This window comes from Bombus affinis, chromosome 5 (assembly GCF_024516045.1).
Source record: "Bombus affinis isolate iyBomAffi1 chromosome 5, iyBomAffi1.2, whole genome shotgun sequence".
NCBI lineage: Eukaryota > Metazoa > Arthropoda > Insecta > Hymenoptera > Apidae > Bombus > Bombus affinis.
The window spans coordinates 2,253,964-2,270,990 of record NC_066348.1 but is presented as its reverse complement, the minus strand read 5'-3'; the positions used below and the strand labels follow the sequence as shown (position 1 = coordinate 2,270,990).

The following is a 17,027-nucleotide window of genomic DNA, read 5'->3' as shown; positions in this document are numbered from 1 at the left end:
GCAGTGATATTGGTCTGTAAGATGCAGTTTGGTGTGGGTCTCTGCCTGGTTTAGGTAACATTTTGATCTGTGCTAATTTCCATGGTTTGGGGACGTATTCAATTCTTACAATTGCATTGAATATTATTATCATTAGTCTTATTGCTTTTGGCGGAAGGTTTTTCAAGATTTTGCCATTGATTAGGTCGATTCCTGGTGCTTTGTTGTTTTTTATTTTATCAATTATGTTTCTAATTTCTTGTGCTGTTGTTTTAGGTATGGTGTATTCCTTGTCGGTTGTGGTAATAATGGTTTGTGCATCCTCCTCCGTATGACTTTTGAGGTTGCTGTTGTTGATAATGTGTGGTGTGAATGTGTTGCAGAGGTGGTTGGAGAATTCTGCAGCTTGTCCTTCGTTGCTTCTTGCCCATGTGTTATCTGCTTTTCTGATTGCTGGGACGAGTATTATTCGCTTCTTTATTTTTTTCGTGGCTTTCCATAGGGAGTAGTTGGACTTCTCGTGGATAGAGAGTGTCCCTATGAACTTTGCGAATTCGTTATTGTTGTGTTCTTTTATTTTGTTTTTTATTTCCTTTGCAAGTTTGTTTAGGTGTTTTTTGTTTTCTCGAGTTCTGTATTTTTGCCATTTTGCTTTTGCTTTTCTTTTTTCTCTGATTTTGTCGAGTATTTCTTGCGGGATTGTTATTGTTTGTCTGCTGGTTGATTCGGGTGTAGTGGTTGTCCTTGCTGCTTCTTAAATAGTTGCTGTCAATGTTGCTACTGCCTGTTCTATGTGTTCAGGAGTTTTCAACGGGATGTTGCAGTTTATTTTGCTTTCTATTATTTTTTTGAAAGTTTGCCATTTGGTTGTTTTATTGCATAGTGTTTCTGGTTTGCTATAGTGTATTGGTTTGTTTCTGTATTCAATTATTATGGGTGTATTATCGGAGCTGAGCTCGAGGTTGGGTGTTATTTTTAGTTTATTTGTGTTTAGTCCCCTTGTAACTGCAAAGTCCAGAAGATCTGGTTTTTTGTTCAGGTCAGTCGGCCAGTATGTCGGTGTTCCTGTGGATAATATATTGAGGTTATTGTTTCTAATGTATTTTTCCAGTGTTCTGCCTCGAGGTGTAGTGTTTCTTGACCCCCATAGCGTGTGCTTTGAGTTGTAGTCTCCCGCTGCGATGTACTTGTCCCCTAGGTCCTGGAAGTATTCTTCCCACATTTGTGATGTTATTTTGTATCGTGGAGGCACATATACTGCTGACAACTGGAAGTAGTTGTTGCTAGTTTGTACTGTAACGGTGGTTGTTTGTAAATATTCCTTATTAACTTGGCTGTGTAAATAATGTTTGATATCGTTTCTGACTATCACTGCTGTCCCTCCGTGAGCTTTCCCTGAGGGGTGTTTGGTATCATATATGGTGTAGTATGGTATTTTCATGTAGCTTTTTGTAGTGAAGTGTGTTTCTGAGACAAGTAGTATGTCTATATTGTTATTGTATATGAATGTTTTAATTTCAAGGGCCCGTTGTTGTAGGCCGTTTGAGTTCCAGGCTGCTATTTTTAGCGTGTCCATTTTTATTTTTTGCTTAGCACGTTTGTAAGTAGTTGTAGCATGACTGTGATTTGTTGGGTTTGCTGTCTGAGTACTGCGTTTTGTTCGCTTATCATTCTGGTTAGCATTTCGGTGTTCTTTATGGATTGTTTGAGCAGTTCTTTGATTTCTGCAGTGTCGTTGTTACTATTGTTGTGGTATTGGTTGTCTGTGTGTGTCGATTGGCTGGTTACTTGCGCGCAGCTTAGACCAGCAAAGGTGTTGGTGCTGATGTATTTAGTGTTTATTGCGTGCTCTGTATTTGTGCTGTTTCGGGTTTTGTGCTGTCCTGTTGGACTTGTATGTTAGTGTATGTCCTGTTTCGTAGGGGTGGGAACAGTTTGCGTTGGAATTTGTTCCTAGCTTCGCAACCTTTATAACTAGCTGGGTGTTTTCCGTTGCAGTTATAGCATCTAACCTCCTCTATTTTTCCCGTGGATGGGCAGTGTATCGTTAGATGATTTTTTGCGTATTTAACGCATGCCGAAGTTCTATTGCAATAGTTTTTTGTGTGGCCGTATTGCTGGCACCTTATGCATTGTGGGATATCTTTTTTATGTTTAGGTGGCTCCACTTTTACTATTGTAGTATCGGAAAAAGGATAGGATTAGGATAATTTAGATTTGTAAAATTCTCCTAATACTATTTATTAAGATAAATGAAAATAACAGAGATTAATTGGACAGAGAACGATAAATGTTCAACTTGAACGAAAACACAAAAGTCTTATTCCGCTCAAATCACTCTCGCAACTCTATAACTCTCGTCTTCGGTATCTGCACTCGCACGCTCTCGCTTCTCAACTCATACTGTACGCCTTTTACATTCGTTCGCGCCGGTGTCTCAACTAACACTGCCTTTAGCATCTCTTTGTCTTTTCCCGCCCTATCGCGCACGTGTCCTGAAAACGCCCGTGGCCAGGGTCACGCAGGCCTTTTCCACGAAACTGTTCACTTGAAAGGACCGACGACACATTGATGTACCCGACGATGCCGCGGCTCTCGCGACGTGGTTTACGATTCGGCCGATATCTTAGGCCTTTTGTCCGCGATACTACACTATTGTGTTTAGTAATTTTTCTATATCGTATATGTCTTTGTTATTGTTTCTAGGTTCTAGTTCGACTAGGAATAGTGGTAATGGTTGTTTGGTATCATACTTGTTTATGTTGTTTATTGACCTTACCTGGTGTCCGATTTTTGCTATTTCTTCACTTATGTCGTCGGTGTTTGTTTTTGGGTGTAATCCCCTGATTACTACTTTGTAACTTTTGTCGGATTTGAGCTGGTAAGTGTGATACCCTGCATTTTTATCCTTTAGTAACCTTGTCACTTTTCTGAATGTGTCTGTGGTGTTGGTTTGCACTGATCTATTGCACCTGATCTATTTTAGTTTGTTTAATGGTGTAGTTTTCTTTCCCTGCCGTGTTATTTAGCAGTTCAATGAGGGGGTCTATTATTTTCGCATATATGTATATTGGTGGTGGTTTAGGAATGCGGTTTGTCGGACTTTCCGTTGGGTCCGTTGCTGTCTCTTCTGGCAGTACGCTAAATGAATTATGCAGTTTGATATCCTGCAGCCATTGTTTTTTTTTTCTAGTGTTTCGGTTTTCCTCCCGCTTGTGAATGGGGTTACTTTGCGTTTTTTGCTGGAGGTTGCCACCGTCCAGCTTTCTTCGTGGTGTGTTGGTTCGTTGTTCCCGTCATTGGCTTGTGAGAGTTCCATGTTGTCGTCTTTTTTTCTGCATATGTAGAGTCTGTAGCTCTATTTATAAAGTATGTTTCTCTTGTATTAGTTATTTTTATTGGTGAAATCTACATGATTCTACGTTTTGTCGATGGGCGTTTACTTTGCCGCTTTCTCTTCTCTCTTGCCGCACTTTCACTGGAGCACTGTTTCACACATCCGTTTAGGTCGCCTGCACAGGCGGAACTGACGATAGTGAGCTTGGGCTCGAAGTGACAACCAGTCGCCGAACGTAGCCGCGGTCAAGGGATGAACGTTTTATCTAACAAAGGCATGGAGTAATTCTATAGCTCTCCTTAAAAGAGACAGTTATGGCGGCACGCGACAGTAAACATTCCAACGGTTTCTGTCCCGTGGCTCGCCACACGCAAACTCTGTCCTTCGGGTAAGATGATTGCCAGATGTCAACGCATCTCCACAGTATATGTTTAGCTAGCCTGAGGACCCTTCTGGGAAGCGGCGGAGTGTTCATGAGGATTTCCCCACGTAAAAAAAAAAGAAGAAAATAAAAAATAAAATATAAAAATAAAAAATAAAATAAAAATAAAAATAAAAAATAAAAAATAAAATAAAAAAAAAGAAGAAAAATAGGCAGAAAAGGCAGCTTCAACTTTAGTGGAAAACGTTTGGTCATCAAGGCGCAGGCGCTATACCAATGTAACGCATGCGTGTTATATGCACACGCCAGCAGACGCGTTTAAAATAGCTCACCTTGACGTAAAAAGGCAATGAAAATATTTCGAAATTGAAAAAGCTACACACGACTCAAAAATAATATATACATATCGACACACAATTAAAGAAAGCTGAACAAACATTCAAAAGCCTATTAAGATTATTTTATTTCAAGCACCCAAATAATAACTGCAAAATATTCCGCTACCTGCTATTAATAAGACCGCTACCTACTATTAATAAGGGAGTAATGCGAAGACTAACAATATTTGGCATTTTGTACAATTACAGAACAAATCAAATAACATTTAATAGATCTATATAAAAATCATTTTACCAGAACAACAAAAAATCAGCATAATAGACTAATAGTAGGATTATTTTACCTGTAAATTCGACCAATCACAGGGAGACACAATCGCGAATAAACACGTCAACGGGAGTCGTAGATTCCCGTTACGATTATAATAATCGACGCCGCGAGTAGATCGATCCCCTGATTTCCGTTAAGACAATAGGAGTGGTTGAAATGATATAACTCCGTGATTGGCAGTGTTATAACTTATATATTTTCCGACAACTTAGTATAATCACATACTATAGTAACGTCGCTGAGTATGAGGATTGCCTTGATCTTGCTCAGATTCTGACTGCCAATCTGATAGATGAAGGCCCTTGTGTTGTGATAGATGTAGCAATTGATCAGATCCGACTTTGACTGAATCGAATCAACAGAATCAACCGAATGACCGAATGACTAGACTTCGACTGCTTGACTTGGATTGCTTGACTTCGACCGTCTGACTTCGAATCGTGACTTGAACTGCTTGACGTCGACCGTCTGACTTGACTGAGTGACTTGAACTGACTGGCACACAACTGGCACTGGAACTCCCTTACCTGACTGCCCTTATGGACTTACGGAGGAAAGCTCGGTATATGGGTGGTTTTTGAACGAAGGAAGCTGATTCGTTGTTCATAGTTTTCGTTATGAACATGAGGACAAGGATCCGCGTTACCCATTGGCTAAGACGTTAACGATTGAAGATGAGAGATGTAAGCATCCTACCGGCATGACTCGTGGGAAAATCCAGACATTTCTATTATATAAATGCCTGGTTTTCTCTATCATATAATTACCAATTTTTTCCGTCATAACTACCAGCTTTCTTCGTAATTTTTAAGAACGTACAATAGACCTAAGGACTTTTTTAAGTACCGGTTATAAACCGAAAATACTTGCAGGATTCAAAGTTCCTGTAAGGTAATGAGGCTCGGTTTATGGTGGGGCCTTAGGTTTATTGGGGGTTTCTCTAACGGTTCTTGGACCTGGACGGTCAGATAATAAAGGACGTCGCGCGGACCTTTTCACGTGACGTAACATTACCCACAACCACAATACTTTGAAAAGGTAAAAAAGTAGGATACACATCGCCCGTAATATTCTTCTGTTTAGACACAGACGGAATCATTACATGTAACAAAATTATTCTGATCATATATCACATTGACCGAGGTCTCAACTTAAAAACAATAGTATACGAAAAAGCTCCTCATATAGGTTTTGCGCTTAATTAGAAAACAAATACGAAGAAAAGAGACTTAAAGAGAACAAGTGTTTCTGGAGCTTCAATTGACAGTACACTAAACAGTAAATACCGAATAATTACAAATAAGATTATAGATATACAAATATACCTCTCACAAACCTTAGGCTTGGAATAGTATATAAGTTATTTGATAAGTCATGCAAGTCGGTTTGCTGGTGGTAAAACAACACGTGACGCCCATCTGTCGAAAGCAATCCAACAAACCTAGCCAAGTGTTCGCTCAGCCTCTCGACTAGTTATTTCATATTGAATTAACTAGATCGAAGATGGCCCAATCACCCCAAACGGGCTCTATGGAGCTTAGTTACAACAACGCCGCTCCTCCTCCCCCGTGGAAAAGGGGCAATACACACCTCTTTGCAAACGACCCTCTTACGAAAAAAACGCAAACTCGAAGCTAGCAGGACCAATGTGAGCAAAAGGCAAACCAACCCGCCAGCCAGACAAGTGACCACCCACAACAGGTTCGCGATACTGGAGGCTGAAGTCACCATGGATACAACCACAGAGGTAAATACACAACCTACACAAAAAAAACCTCTCCACCGCCAATTTTCATCGATGATATCATTGACATTCAATCAATGACAAAGACAATCCAAAAAGAAATCGGCTAGGACGAATATAAATTGAAAATCAGCAACAACAGCGTAAAAGTCCTGCCGACCAACCCTGACGCATACAGGAAATTAACGAAGTTGTTAAAAAACCTGAATGCCAACTTCCACAAATACCAACTCAAGCAAGAAAGACCATTTCGAGTGGTGCTATGTAATATCCACCACTCAGTCGACCTAGACGAACTAAAGTTCGAACTTCAAAAACATGGCCATGAGGTCACCAATATCAGCAACATTAAACATAGAATCTCAAAAAATCCACTATCACGATTTTTCATAGATATAAAACAAAAAGAAAATAACAAAGAAATCTACAACGTCAACCGGCTGATGAACTCCATAGTTAAGTTCGAACCACCTCTTGCAAAGAAAGAGATAGTACAATGCAAAAGGTGCCAAAGGTACGGCCACACGCAGAAATACTGCAACCATAATTTCCGGTACGTAAAATGTGCAGGTAGTCACCCCACTGACCAATGCACTAAATCCCCAGAAACCCCCGCGAAGTGCAACCACTGTCAAGGAGAGCATCCTGCGAACTACAAAGGATGCTCAGCCTATAAAACACTACATAATATTAAGTATCCAAAACTGAGACCCAAGGAGATTACCATACAAGAACCAAGACCCCAAAAACTCACCACACCATCAATATCCTATGCGCAGGCAACACAAGGAAACATAAACAACTCGAAAACCCACAGTGAACGCTCAGAAAATAGTGTTCCCGCCCCACAAAACACAGACAACTTCACCAGACTCGAAAAACTTATCGAGAAGTAAACTGAGCAAATTAACAACTTGCTGTCACTACTCACACTCTTCATGAACAAATTCAAACGCACAGAAGCAAAATAAAATCAATGCGAATAGCTCTGTGGAACGCCAACGGTCTAGCTCAACACAAATTTGAACTAGAACTATTCTTAAAACAACAGCAAATTGACGTAATGCTCATATCCGAAACCCACTTCACCGACAAAAACTACCTCAAAATACACGGCTACAACTTCTACCACACCCAACACCCCAGTGGAAAGGCACACGGCGGCACCGGAATCATCATCAAATCCAGCATTAAGCACTACTAGCTGCCATCATTCCAGAAAGACTACCTTCAAGTCACAAGCGTAGCAATAGAAGACCGCCATGGTACCAGCAGTATACTGTCCTCCCAGACACTCGATTACTAAAGAGAACTTCGACAGCCTCTTTGACGCCCTAGGCAATAGATTCATAGCTGGAGGAGACTATAACGCCAATTACCACAACTTTCCCAATAGAAGCGGGCATACCCCAAGGCAGTGTCCTCGGACCCCTTCTGTTCTCCATCTACACTGCCGATTTATCAATATCGACAGAAATAACCATAGCAACATTTGCCGACGACACAGCGCCATTAGCGTCCCATGCCAACCCGATAATAGCCTCATCCACTCTCCAGCGAGGTCTCGACTCAGTGGAAAAGTGGTTCCATAAATGGGGCTTCAAAATTAATGAAAAAAAATCCACACATGTAACCTTCACGCTGCGAAAACAAACCTGCCCACAGGTCTCCATTAACAATATAACAGTTCCTAACAAGGACACAGTCAGATACCTGGGCTTGACTCTGGACAGGAGATTAACCTGGAAACATATCGTGGACAAATCTAAACAACTCAGGGACAAACTCAAAAAATTTTATTGGCTCATTGGCCGTCGCTCTAACCTAAGCATGCAGAACAAAATTACGCTCTATAAGACCGTAATAAAACCTGTCTGGTCCTACGGAATCCAACTATGGGGAACAGCAAGTAATTCCAACATTGAAATACTCCAACGCTTCCAATCGAAAACGCTAAGATCCCTAATAAATGCACCCTGGTATGTTACCAACGAAACAATCCACCGCGACCTCAAGATACCTACAGTCAAAGATGAAATACACAAGTCCAGAAGCAGATATAACGCAAGAGTCAACAACCACCACAAGCCATTAGTCACCCAACTACTAGACACGACGGACCAGATCCGCAGACTAAAAAGAAAATACCCTTTAGATTAAATCCTTAGATCCTACTAGAACCAACAATATAAAACTATTATAAGCCATGTCATTGTATCACACCAAATGAAGTTACTGAAAATTCTCAACGAGAATTGATTGTAAATATTCTAATAAATAAAAAAAAGAGTCATGCAAGAAAAGCGTCATTCTTATCGCCAATAACCCATCTAAAAATAAAGACAAAAATGAAATATTGGCGAAAAAGAAAATGAAAAATAACCCAAGATAAATATCAAGTCTCCAAAATATGAAACTAGTCTACAAGAACGGTTTTAACTATTAAGACTATAAATATAAAATATGTAATGATGTAATTCAATTTTGAAATTCAATAAAATAATAGATATTATTTAAAAAATGGTAGGCTTATAAACCTTCTAATTTCTTATACCCGGACCGAATCCAGTTGTGAGAACTTCTTTTCTTAATAATTATTTATGAATAATAATAATAAAATAATTCATTGAATTATTTTATGCATGTTTTGTTATCAATTATTTTTTATTTATTATTAATGAACAGTTTCACAAAAAAGATTTCCTGCGTCCTCTCCCATTCTAAAGGAGCCGTTCCTCAGGTCTAGTTTGGGCATTCAGAGAGGCCACCACTTTCAACGCTATCCCCTAGGTCGTCGTGCAAGTCTGAGGAGATCTTAGGAGATCCTCCTCGGCATGTCGGTCCCTATGACTACCTAGGGCGGCGCAGGGCCGCTCTTCAGCCCTACAATGGTGGGATGTTCTCACCCTCTCCCACTCTGCCCGCTCCTTTGCGAGCATTACTTTTTCGCAATAGGAGCGGACTGTGAGGAACTCCTGTTGCCCCCTCAGCATCACCTTCCACCACTACCGAGAGATCCAAACTTTCGCTAATCGTTTGTCGCAGAACACGGCGAAGGCCTCCCACACTGGACAAAACTCCAGCGTGTGCTCGGCCGTGTCAGAGCATCAAAGTCTGGAGCTGGAACGGTGGAGACACCGACGCGTAAGATACCGTCCGGTATCCCCTTATGATTCTGATGGCGGTCGTCCTATATAGTCTCCTCAGCAAAAGCAGACTGCGACGACTCGCCATTAGATTTTCTACCCACACCGGAGCGCCGTACAGTACCCGGGAACGGACAACTCTCACATATAGTCGGCACACTCCGACCCCCGCCCCACCGATATTTGGCAGCAAACCACATAAGGAGTTGGCTGCCGCCGTCTTTTTGGGGACCAAGAGCCTGAAGTGCGTGAGGTGAGGCCCGGGTATTTCATCTGAAGCCCCACCTCGATGTCCTCCCAGTTTATATTCGAACACAGGTCGGGCAGGAGAGTCCCCTAGGCCGCCAGTCATAAAACCAGATAGCCTCCGACTTAGCTGCGAACACCCTCATACGCAGCCTGCGTATGGCACGCATCGCGCAAGCGACGATAAACTTGTTGTGATGCAGTGTCTCGTGCCACCAACGTCCTCCGGCCAGGAACAACGTATCGCCAGCGTTAGACGCCATGCCTGTGTCCGGTGGCATGAGACAGCGAAGCATCGCGTCGTAGCTGATGATCCACAGAATCGGTCCCAAAACAGAACTCTGCGGAACACCGCGCTCGACGGATCGCCGGCCCTCTTCATCGTTGCCGGTGTACCGACCCACCTGTCGCTCAGGTAGGGCCGGATAACACGAATAAGGTGAGGAGGCACCTCGAAGAATTCAAAGGCCTCCATTATCCCATTTTAAGGTATGATGTTGAACGTGTGGACTATGTCTAAGGATTTTTTTCAAATTGTAAATACATTTTTCTCAAAATTGATTGACCATCTGTTGTATTTTATATACACATCAAATTTCATTTAAATCCGTGAGAACTAGGTATGAAAATTCCTTTGTTAGAGCATTCGGATATTTGAATGTTTCGGCGAACGTTCATCGAACAGAAAACGAATATTCGGTTACACTCTTATTTTTTATTTTACTAAAATGGGGGAGATCGATTGGTTGCTCTGTTCGTCTAAAGCAAATCTAAAGGTCGGATTTTCTATATGCGTCCAACGCGCACGCTGCATTAAGAGCGATCAAAAACCCAGCATTACTAGATTGAGAGAATAAAAATCCTCTGATAGTGGGGAATATAGTATAGTTGCTGAACTAGTGACATCGTGACTCATACTATAAACAAATGGAGATGCAGGAACAGTATTATAGACACAACGCGTGGAGACGTAAGACGAAATTCATGTTATATAACACATACGACGTAGCTGTAGAGCGACCTTATATTAGAGTGACCTAATGTGACCTTATATTATCGTCAAATTAAGGGTATCGTCTGGAAACCGTGCATAAGCTCGAATCACATAATATCACAGCAAAAACGAGAGAATGCTTGTCTATTGTAACGGTAAAAATCAGTGACCTCGCAACGAGACAGTGTCATTTACGTGATTCGGGTTTTAAACTGTTTCTGACCCAACGCGCGCGTTGGATACACATAAGAAACCTCGCCATAAATGCACCATAAAAACCGACGATATGTTACATACGTACATAAACGTTGATGTATTAATCCTATCCATATAAAGTATAGAAGCTAAAATTAATCAAAAAATTCAGTTTATAAATTCGTTTTCTTACCTTCAGACCCTTTTGTCTCGCTTTTTCAATTGCTATTCCAAAATTAAGGCAATCTCCAGTATAATTTGGAACGACCATCAAAATACCAGCTGGAAACATATTATACACATAAAACATTTTATAATTTAATGCGTTACATTATATAACTCCATTTAAGATTTATGATAACAATATTAATAATACACTTTTGATCATGTATGCTAAATTTTTTGAATTGAAATCAAGGAAATGGCCTAACGCCTAAACTTTTAGTTAAACTATCAAATACTTTTTTATATTTCAAAGCTTACGAAAACAGCATGAAATTTTTTATCATTTGTTACTGGACACACTGTATAGATAATAAAGATGGTACAAAATCTATTGTTTAACTTCGCGGAACTAAATCGGACATTTTGTGAAGTCTCGAAATTTCCGAAATTGAGATTAAAATTTTCGAAACAAAACCAGAAATTATTATTTCCTTTCCTTTTTGCTAGAGGTATCTAATTCATCAAGAACTATAATCTTGACAAATTTTTTTCAGATAATCAAATGATTTAATGATGAAATGGTACCAATTAAAATCTAAGCAGAGATGCAATTGAATTATTATCAGTTAGGTAAAAATAAATTTATATGTATCGTCACAATACGAGGTATTTCGAAATTTCCAGTGTCCCCTCTCTAGTAATTACATATGAAATAAGGAAAAAGAAAAATTGTAAGAGAACAGAGGTGACTCTGGAATGGAATGGACATAGTGGAATGGTAAAATCCACCAAACTCCAATGAGTAGAGGTTCACGTGTTTCAAAAATCGTACACATAATTTAAGAGTTACGTCAGAGGAGTACGATGTGATTTAAAAACCAGAAGTTTCTCTACAATATATCTAAAAAAATTTTTCTGGGAAGTAGAAGAGTTATATTAATTCATTCTTTACTTGTATCCTGGGCGTTCCACATCTATGATACATCGTTACACTACTGCAAATACAGACTAAATTGGCACCATTTTTTATTTTACGATCTCATTCTAGCATTTCCACCAATCATATCAGAAATCAAGTAAAAATAGTCTATTATATCTAATAATATATTGTGAAGGTAAGTTTCGTAAAAATCGTTTAAAAAACTATTCATTTTGGTTCTGTCAAAATCCAACGAAATTATAAATCTTACAACTTACTATTATTATATTGAGAAACACGGTCGATGGCATAAGAGATATGTTTTGATGGTGGTGCTGCGTATATTGAGCCTGCTACAGCTGCAGCTAACATACCATTTCCAACATAACCTAAAAAAATATTTGGAACTAATTTTATATTGTTTAATTTTACTTATACTATTATATATTCATTTAAAATTATATTATATGTACATATGTACATATATATTGCATCTACATATATATAATGAAAAATAGAAGCCTTCATATTTTTAATAGTTAGAAAAATAGTAGTGGTTAGCATTTATACCGGATATACTATATCTACACATGTACAGTGTACAGAGTTTAAAGATATTGTTGATAAAAATGATCACAGCATAATTCTACACATTTGATTCGATGAAAATTTAACTAAAAGAGTCTATACGGAATTATTTTTAAAGGTTGAAAATCAAAATCGAAAGAACAAATTTTTTGCGTCGCATCTTACTCATCGCGAGAATCAATTTTGCAACAGGAACCATAGGTCGCAACTTAAGCGATATTAAAGTTCTATTATTTATTGCATTCACATAATTTGTAATATGTTCATATTTAGCAATCACATAGGAAGTAAATAACGGGATATTAATGAAGAAATAGAAAATTATTTTCCGTTTTTAAATAGAACGAAGCATCTAGCTTCACGATTTCAAAATATTGCAAGATTACGTTTTCTATAAAAATAATCTTCCTAGCAAAAGTTAGATAGCCACGATTCGGTATTATTAGATCCGATCCAGATGAGTGATTTTTGTCCGTACGATATCGCTGCAATCATATATGTCTTTCTTCATTTTGTCAGTTAAGAAAAAGGAAGATAAACATATGATGACAATAATATCGCGCGGACAAAAGTCGCTTATCTACATCGGGATTTCATTTTTTCTGCAGGTAGATACTTGAAAGACATGTGAAGATCCACTATGTTTCTTTTAAATAGAATCACATTTCTTTATGCGTTGATCGGTACAACTCGTTATTCCACATAGGAAACTATTAAGTTTGTAATCATGCCAAAAAGCTAGCTCGGAAGGCATTCATTATCTTTGTTGCTTTGTTTTAAAAGCACAATTTATTAAAATATTTCCTGAACCAATTACTTTTTTGACATAACCAACTTTAGTAGTTTCTTGTGTGGAATAAAGAGTTGCGTTAACCAATGTATACAAAAAATGCAAAAAGATACTGTTAATTATGCCGAGAAATATTTCAAACAAAAGTTGAATAGCTTGTATTAGATGGACATTAACCGATGTGAATAGCATTTTTATAGTTGGGCGTGTAGAAGACCTTTGAAACTCAAATTTGTTTTCTTAAATGGAATTATGCGTTGTTTAATCTATAAAGGAATATGATTCCTTTAAAAAAAAACAGCAATCATGTTCTCTACGCATTCACCTACAAAAGTACTAATTACGTCGATTACTGTCCTCCTCGGAATCATTCAACTTTTGTTTGAAACATTTTTTGATATAATTGACAGTATCGAAAATATTTTAGCTTCCATCTTGGGTTACTCACCTTATATGTAAATATATATTTCACATTATATTTTAGAATATTTAACGACTCGACGACAGCAATTAGATTTTTGCACAAGACAAATTTTATTTTGCAGCAGCTAAAAACTTAATCAACTTATATTTTCTGCTACGAAATAATGAAAATGTTTTAGTTCCTGGGATCATTTTTATACAAATTTATATAAACAGGATTTCATTAAAACGATCTTTACTTATACATACTAATGAAATATTATTGTTTACTGAATATAAGCTATAAAGCATCAATAAGTTCATGGAAATTTAATGAAAAGTACAAGTTATAATATATATGTGTTATTGAGGTTTTAGACGATTTTCAAATATTGCTCGTCCCTACTATCTTCCATTTGCTTTTTTCCGATTGCCTTTATCATAGTGCGGAATAAAACGAAAAGCAAATTAAAAGGATACAGATTTTAGATTCCCTAAAAAAAGCATAGAGAACATGGAGATTGCCTATGATATGGTTATTTCGATATAGCCATATTTCGGTTACTCACAACCACAACATTTCCAATGGAAGCTGGCATACCCCAAGGTAGTGTCCTCGGATCCCTGCTGTTCTCCATCTACACTGCCGATTTACCAATATTAACAAAGATAACTGTAGCGACATTTGCTGACGACACAGCGCTATTAGCATTCCACGCAAAGCCGATAATTGCATCATCTACTCTCCAGCGATGTCTCGATTCTATGGAAAAGTGGTTTCACAAATGGGGCTGCAAAATTAACGAAAACAAATCCGCACATGTAACCTTCACGCTACGAAAACAAACCTACCCTCAGTGACCATTAACAATATAAACAATTCCTAACAAGGATTCAGTCAGATACCTGGGCATGACTCTGGATAGGAGATTAACATGAAAACAACACATCATAGACAAATCGAAGCAACTCAAGGCTAAACTTAAAAAATTCTACTGGCTCATTGATCGAAGTTCCAACCTAAGCACACAGAACAAAATTACATTCCATAAGACCATAATAAAACCTGTCTGGACCTACGAAATCCAACAGCAAGTAATTCTAACATTGAAATACTTCAATTCTTGCAATCGAAAACATTAAGATTCCTAATAGATGCACCCTGGTATGTTACCAACGAAGCAATACATTGCGACCTCAAGATACCCACAGTCAAAGAAGAAATAACAAAATGTAGTAATAGATATATCAAAAGAGTTAACAAACATTGAAACCCCCTAATTACTAAATTACTTAATAAGTCGGACCAAATCCGCAGGCTAAGAAAACACTATCCGTTAGACATAAGCACTAGATTTAGCTAGATATTTCTAATAAGTAATATTTACTGATTTATAATATTATTATTTATAGATTATACTTATTTATAATAAGTTAATAAACTTATTATTAGCCATGTAAAGTACTTGTGAATAAAACAAAAAAATATTTCGGTTACTATACTGCGCCCACTAAAACAAGGTCCGATCGGGATAGTAAGCGTAGACGAGTGTTATAATTTCGGCAACATATAACGACGATGGTACTATGCGATCCGATAACTTCATATTCTTAATATCTTAATCACACAAAAGCATTTTTTACATGAGTCAATTTGACAATTAAAGCATAATCAGAAATGAACAAAAATATATATGTCGGAGATGAAAGAACATCGAAACCTTCCCTCTGGAACTTTGGAAAGACGACTTAGTACTGTAATCTAGATTCCACCATAGCCGTATTAAGAAATTGTTGTCATTCGATCTGACTGTATTTATTTGAGATTTATGATAGTGAGCTCGGACTCGAGGCGACAACCAGTCGCCGAACGTAGCCGCTGTCAAGGGATGAACGTTTTGTCTAACAAAGGCATGAAGTAACTCTGTAGCTCTCCTTAAAAGAAATACTTGGGACGGGGCACGACGGTAAACATTTCAACGATTTCTGTCCCGTGGCTCGCCACACGCAGACTTTGTCCTTCGGGTAAGATGATTGCCAGATGTCAACGCATCTTCACAGTATATGTTTAGCTGGCCGAGGACCCGTTACGAATATTAAGCTTCAGTTATACAAAGTCAGTTCCGCCTGTGCAGGCGACCTAAACGGACATGCGAAACAGTGCTCCAGTGAAAGTGCGGCAAGAGAGAAGAGAAAGCGTCAAAGTAAACGCCCATTGACAAAACGTGGAATCATGCAGATTCCACCAATAAAAATAACCAACTCAGGAGACACATATTTTATAAATAGAGCTACAGACTCTATATATGTAGAGAAAAAAGACGATAACATGGAAATAACACAAGCCGATGACGAGAACAATGAACCAACACACCACGAAGAAAGCTGGACGGTGGCAACTTCCAGCAAAAAACGCAAGGTAACCCCGTTCGCAAGCGGAAGGAAAACCGAAACACTGAAAAAAAAACAATGGCTTCAGGATATCAAACTGCATAATTCATTCAGCGCACTGCCGCAAGAGACAGCAACGGACCCAACGGAAAGTCCGACAAATCGCATTACTAAACCACCACCAATATACATAGATGCGAAAATAATTGACCCCCTCATTGAACTACTAAACAACACTGCAGGGAAAGATAACCATGTTATCAAACAGATACAAATAGACCAGGTGAAAGTGAAAACCAACACCCCAGACACATTCAGAAAAGTGACAAGATCACTAAAGGATAAAAATGCAGCGTATCACACCTTCCAGCTCAAATCCGACAAAAGCTACAAAGCAGTAATCAGGGGATTACACCCAAAAACAAATACCGAAAAAATAAGAGAAGAACTAACAAAAATCGGACACCAGGTAAGGTCAATAAACAACATAAACAAGTATGATACCAAACAACCATTACCGCTATTCCTAGTCGAACTAGAACCTAGAAACAATAACAAAACATATATGATATAACAAAATTACTAAACACAATAGTAAAAGTGGAGCCACCTAGACATAAAAAAATATCCCACAATGCATAAGGTGCCAGCAATACGGCCGCACAAAAAACTATTGCAATAGAACCCCGGCATGCGTTAAATGCGCAAAAAATCATCTAACGATACACTGCTCATCCACGGGAAAAATAGAGGAGGTTAGATGCTATAACTGCAACGGAAAACACCTAGCCAGTTATAAAGGTTGCGAAGCTAGGAAACAATTACAACGCAAACTGTTCCCGCCCCTACGAAACAGGACAAACACTAACATACAAGTCCAACAGGACAGCACAAAACCCGAAACAGCACAAATACAGAGCACGCAATAAACACTAAACACATCAGCACCAACACCTTTGCTGGTCTAAGCTACGCGCAAGTAACCAGCCAATCGACACACACAGACAACCAATACCACAACAATAGTAACAACGACACTGCAGAAATCAAAGAACTGCTCAAACAATCCATAAAGAACAC

The 17,027-nt window shown here is 38.6% G+C and overlaps 1 protein-coding gene across 6 annotated transcripts in view; it reads right to left on the bottom strand.

Annotated features, from left to right (window-relative positions):
* The window catches only part of LOC126916144 (triokinase/FMN cyclase-like), a 111,604-nt gene that overhangs the window by 87,780 nt on the left and 6,797 nt on the right, over positions 1 to 17,027 (bottom strand). For all 6 annotated transcript variants that reach the window (XM_050721614.1, XM_050721611.1, XM_050721616.1 and 3 more), the window contains 2 exons: positions 12,055 to 12,165; positions 10,886 to 10,974 (listed from right to left, as the gene is read on the bottom strand). In XM_050721614.1, coding sequence (XP_050577571.1) covers positions 10,886 to 10,974; positions 12,055 to 12,165 — 200 coding nt within the window. The remainder of the gene's footprint in view (positions 1 to 10,885; positions 10,975 to 12,054; positions 12,166 to 17,027) is intronic.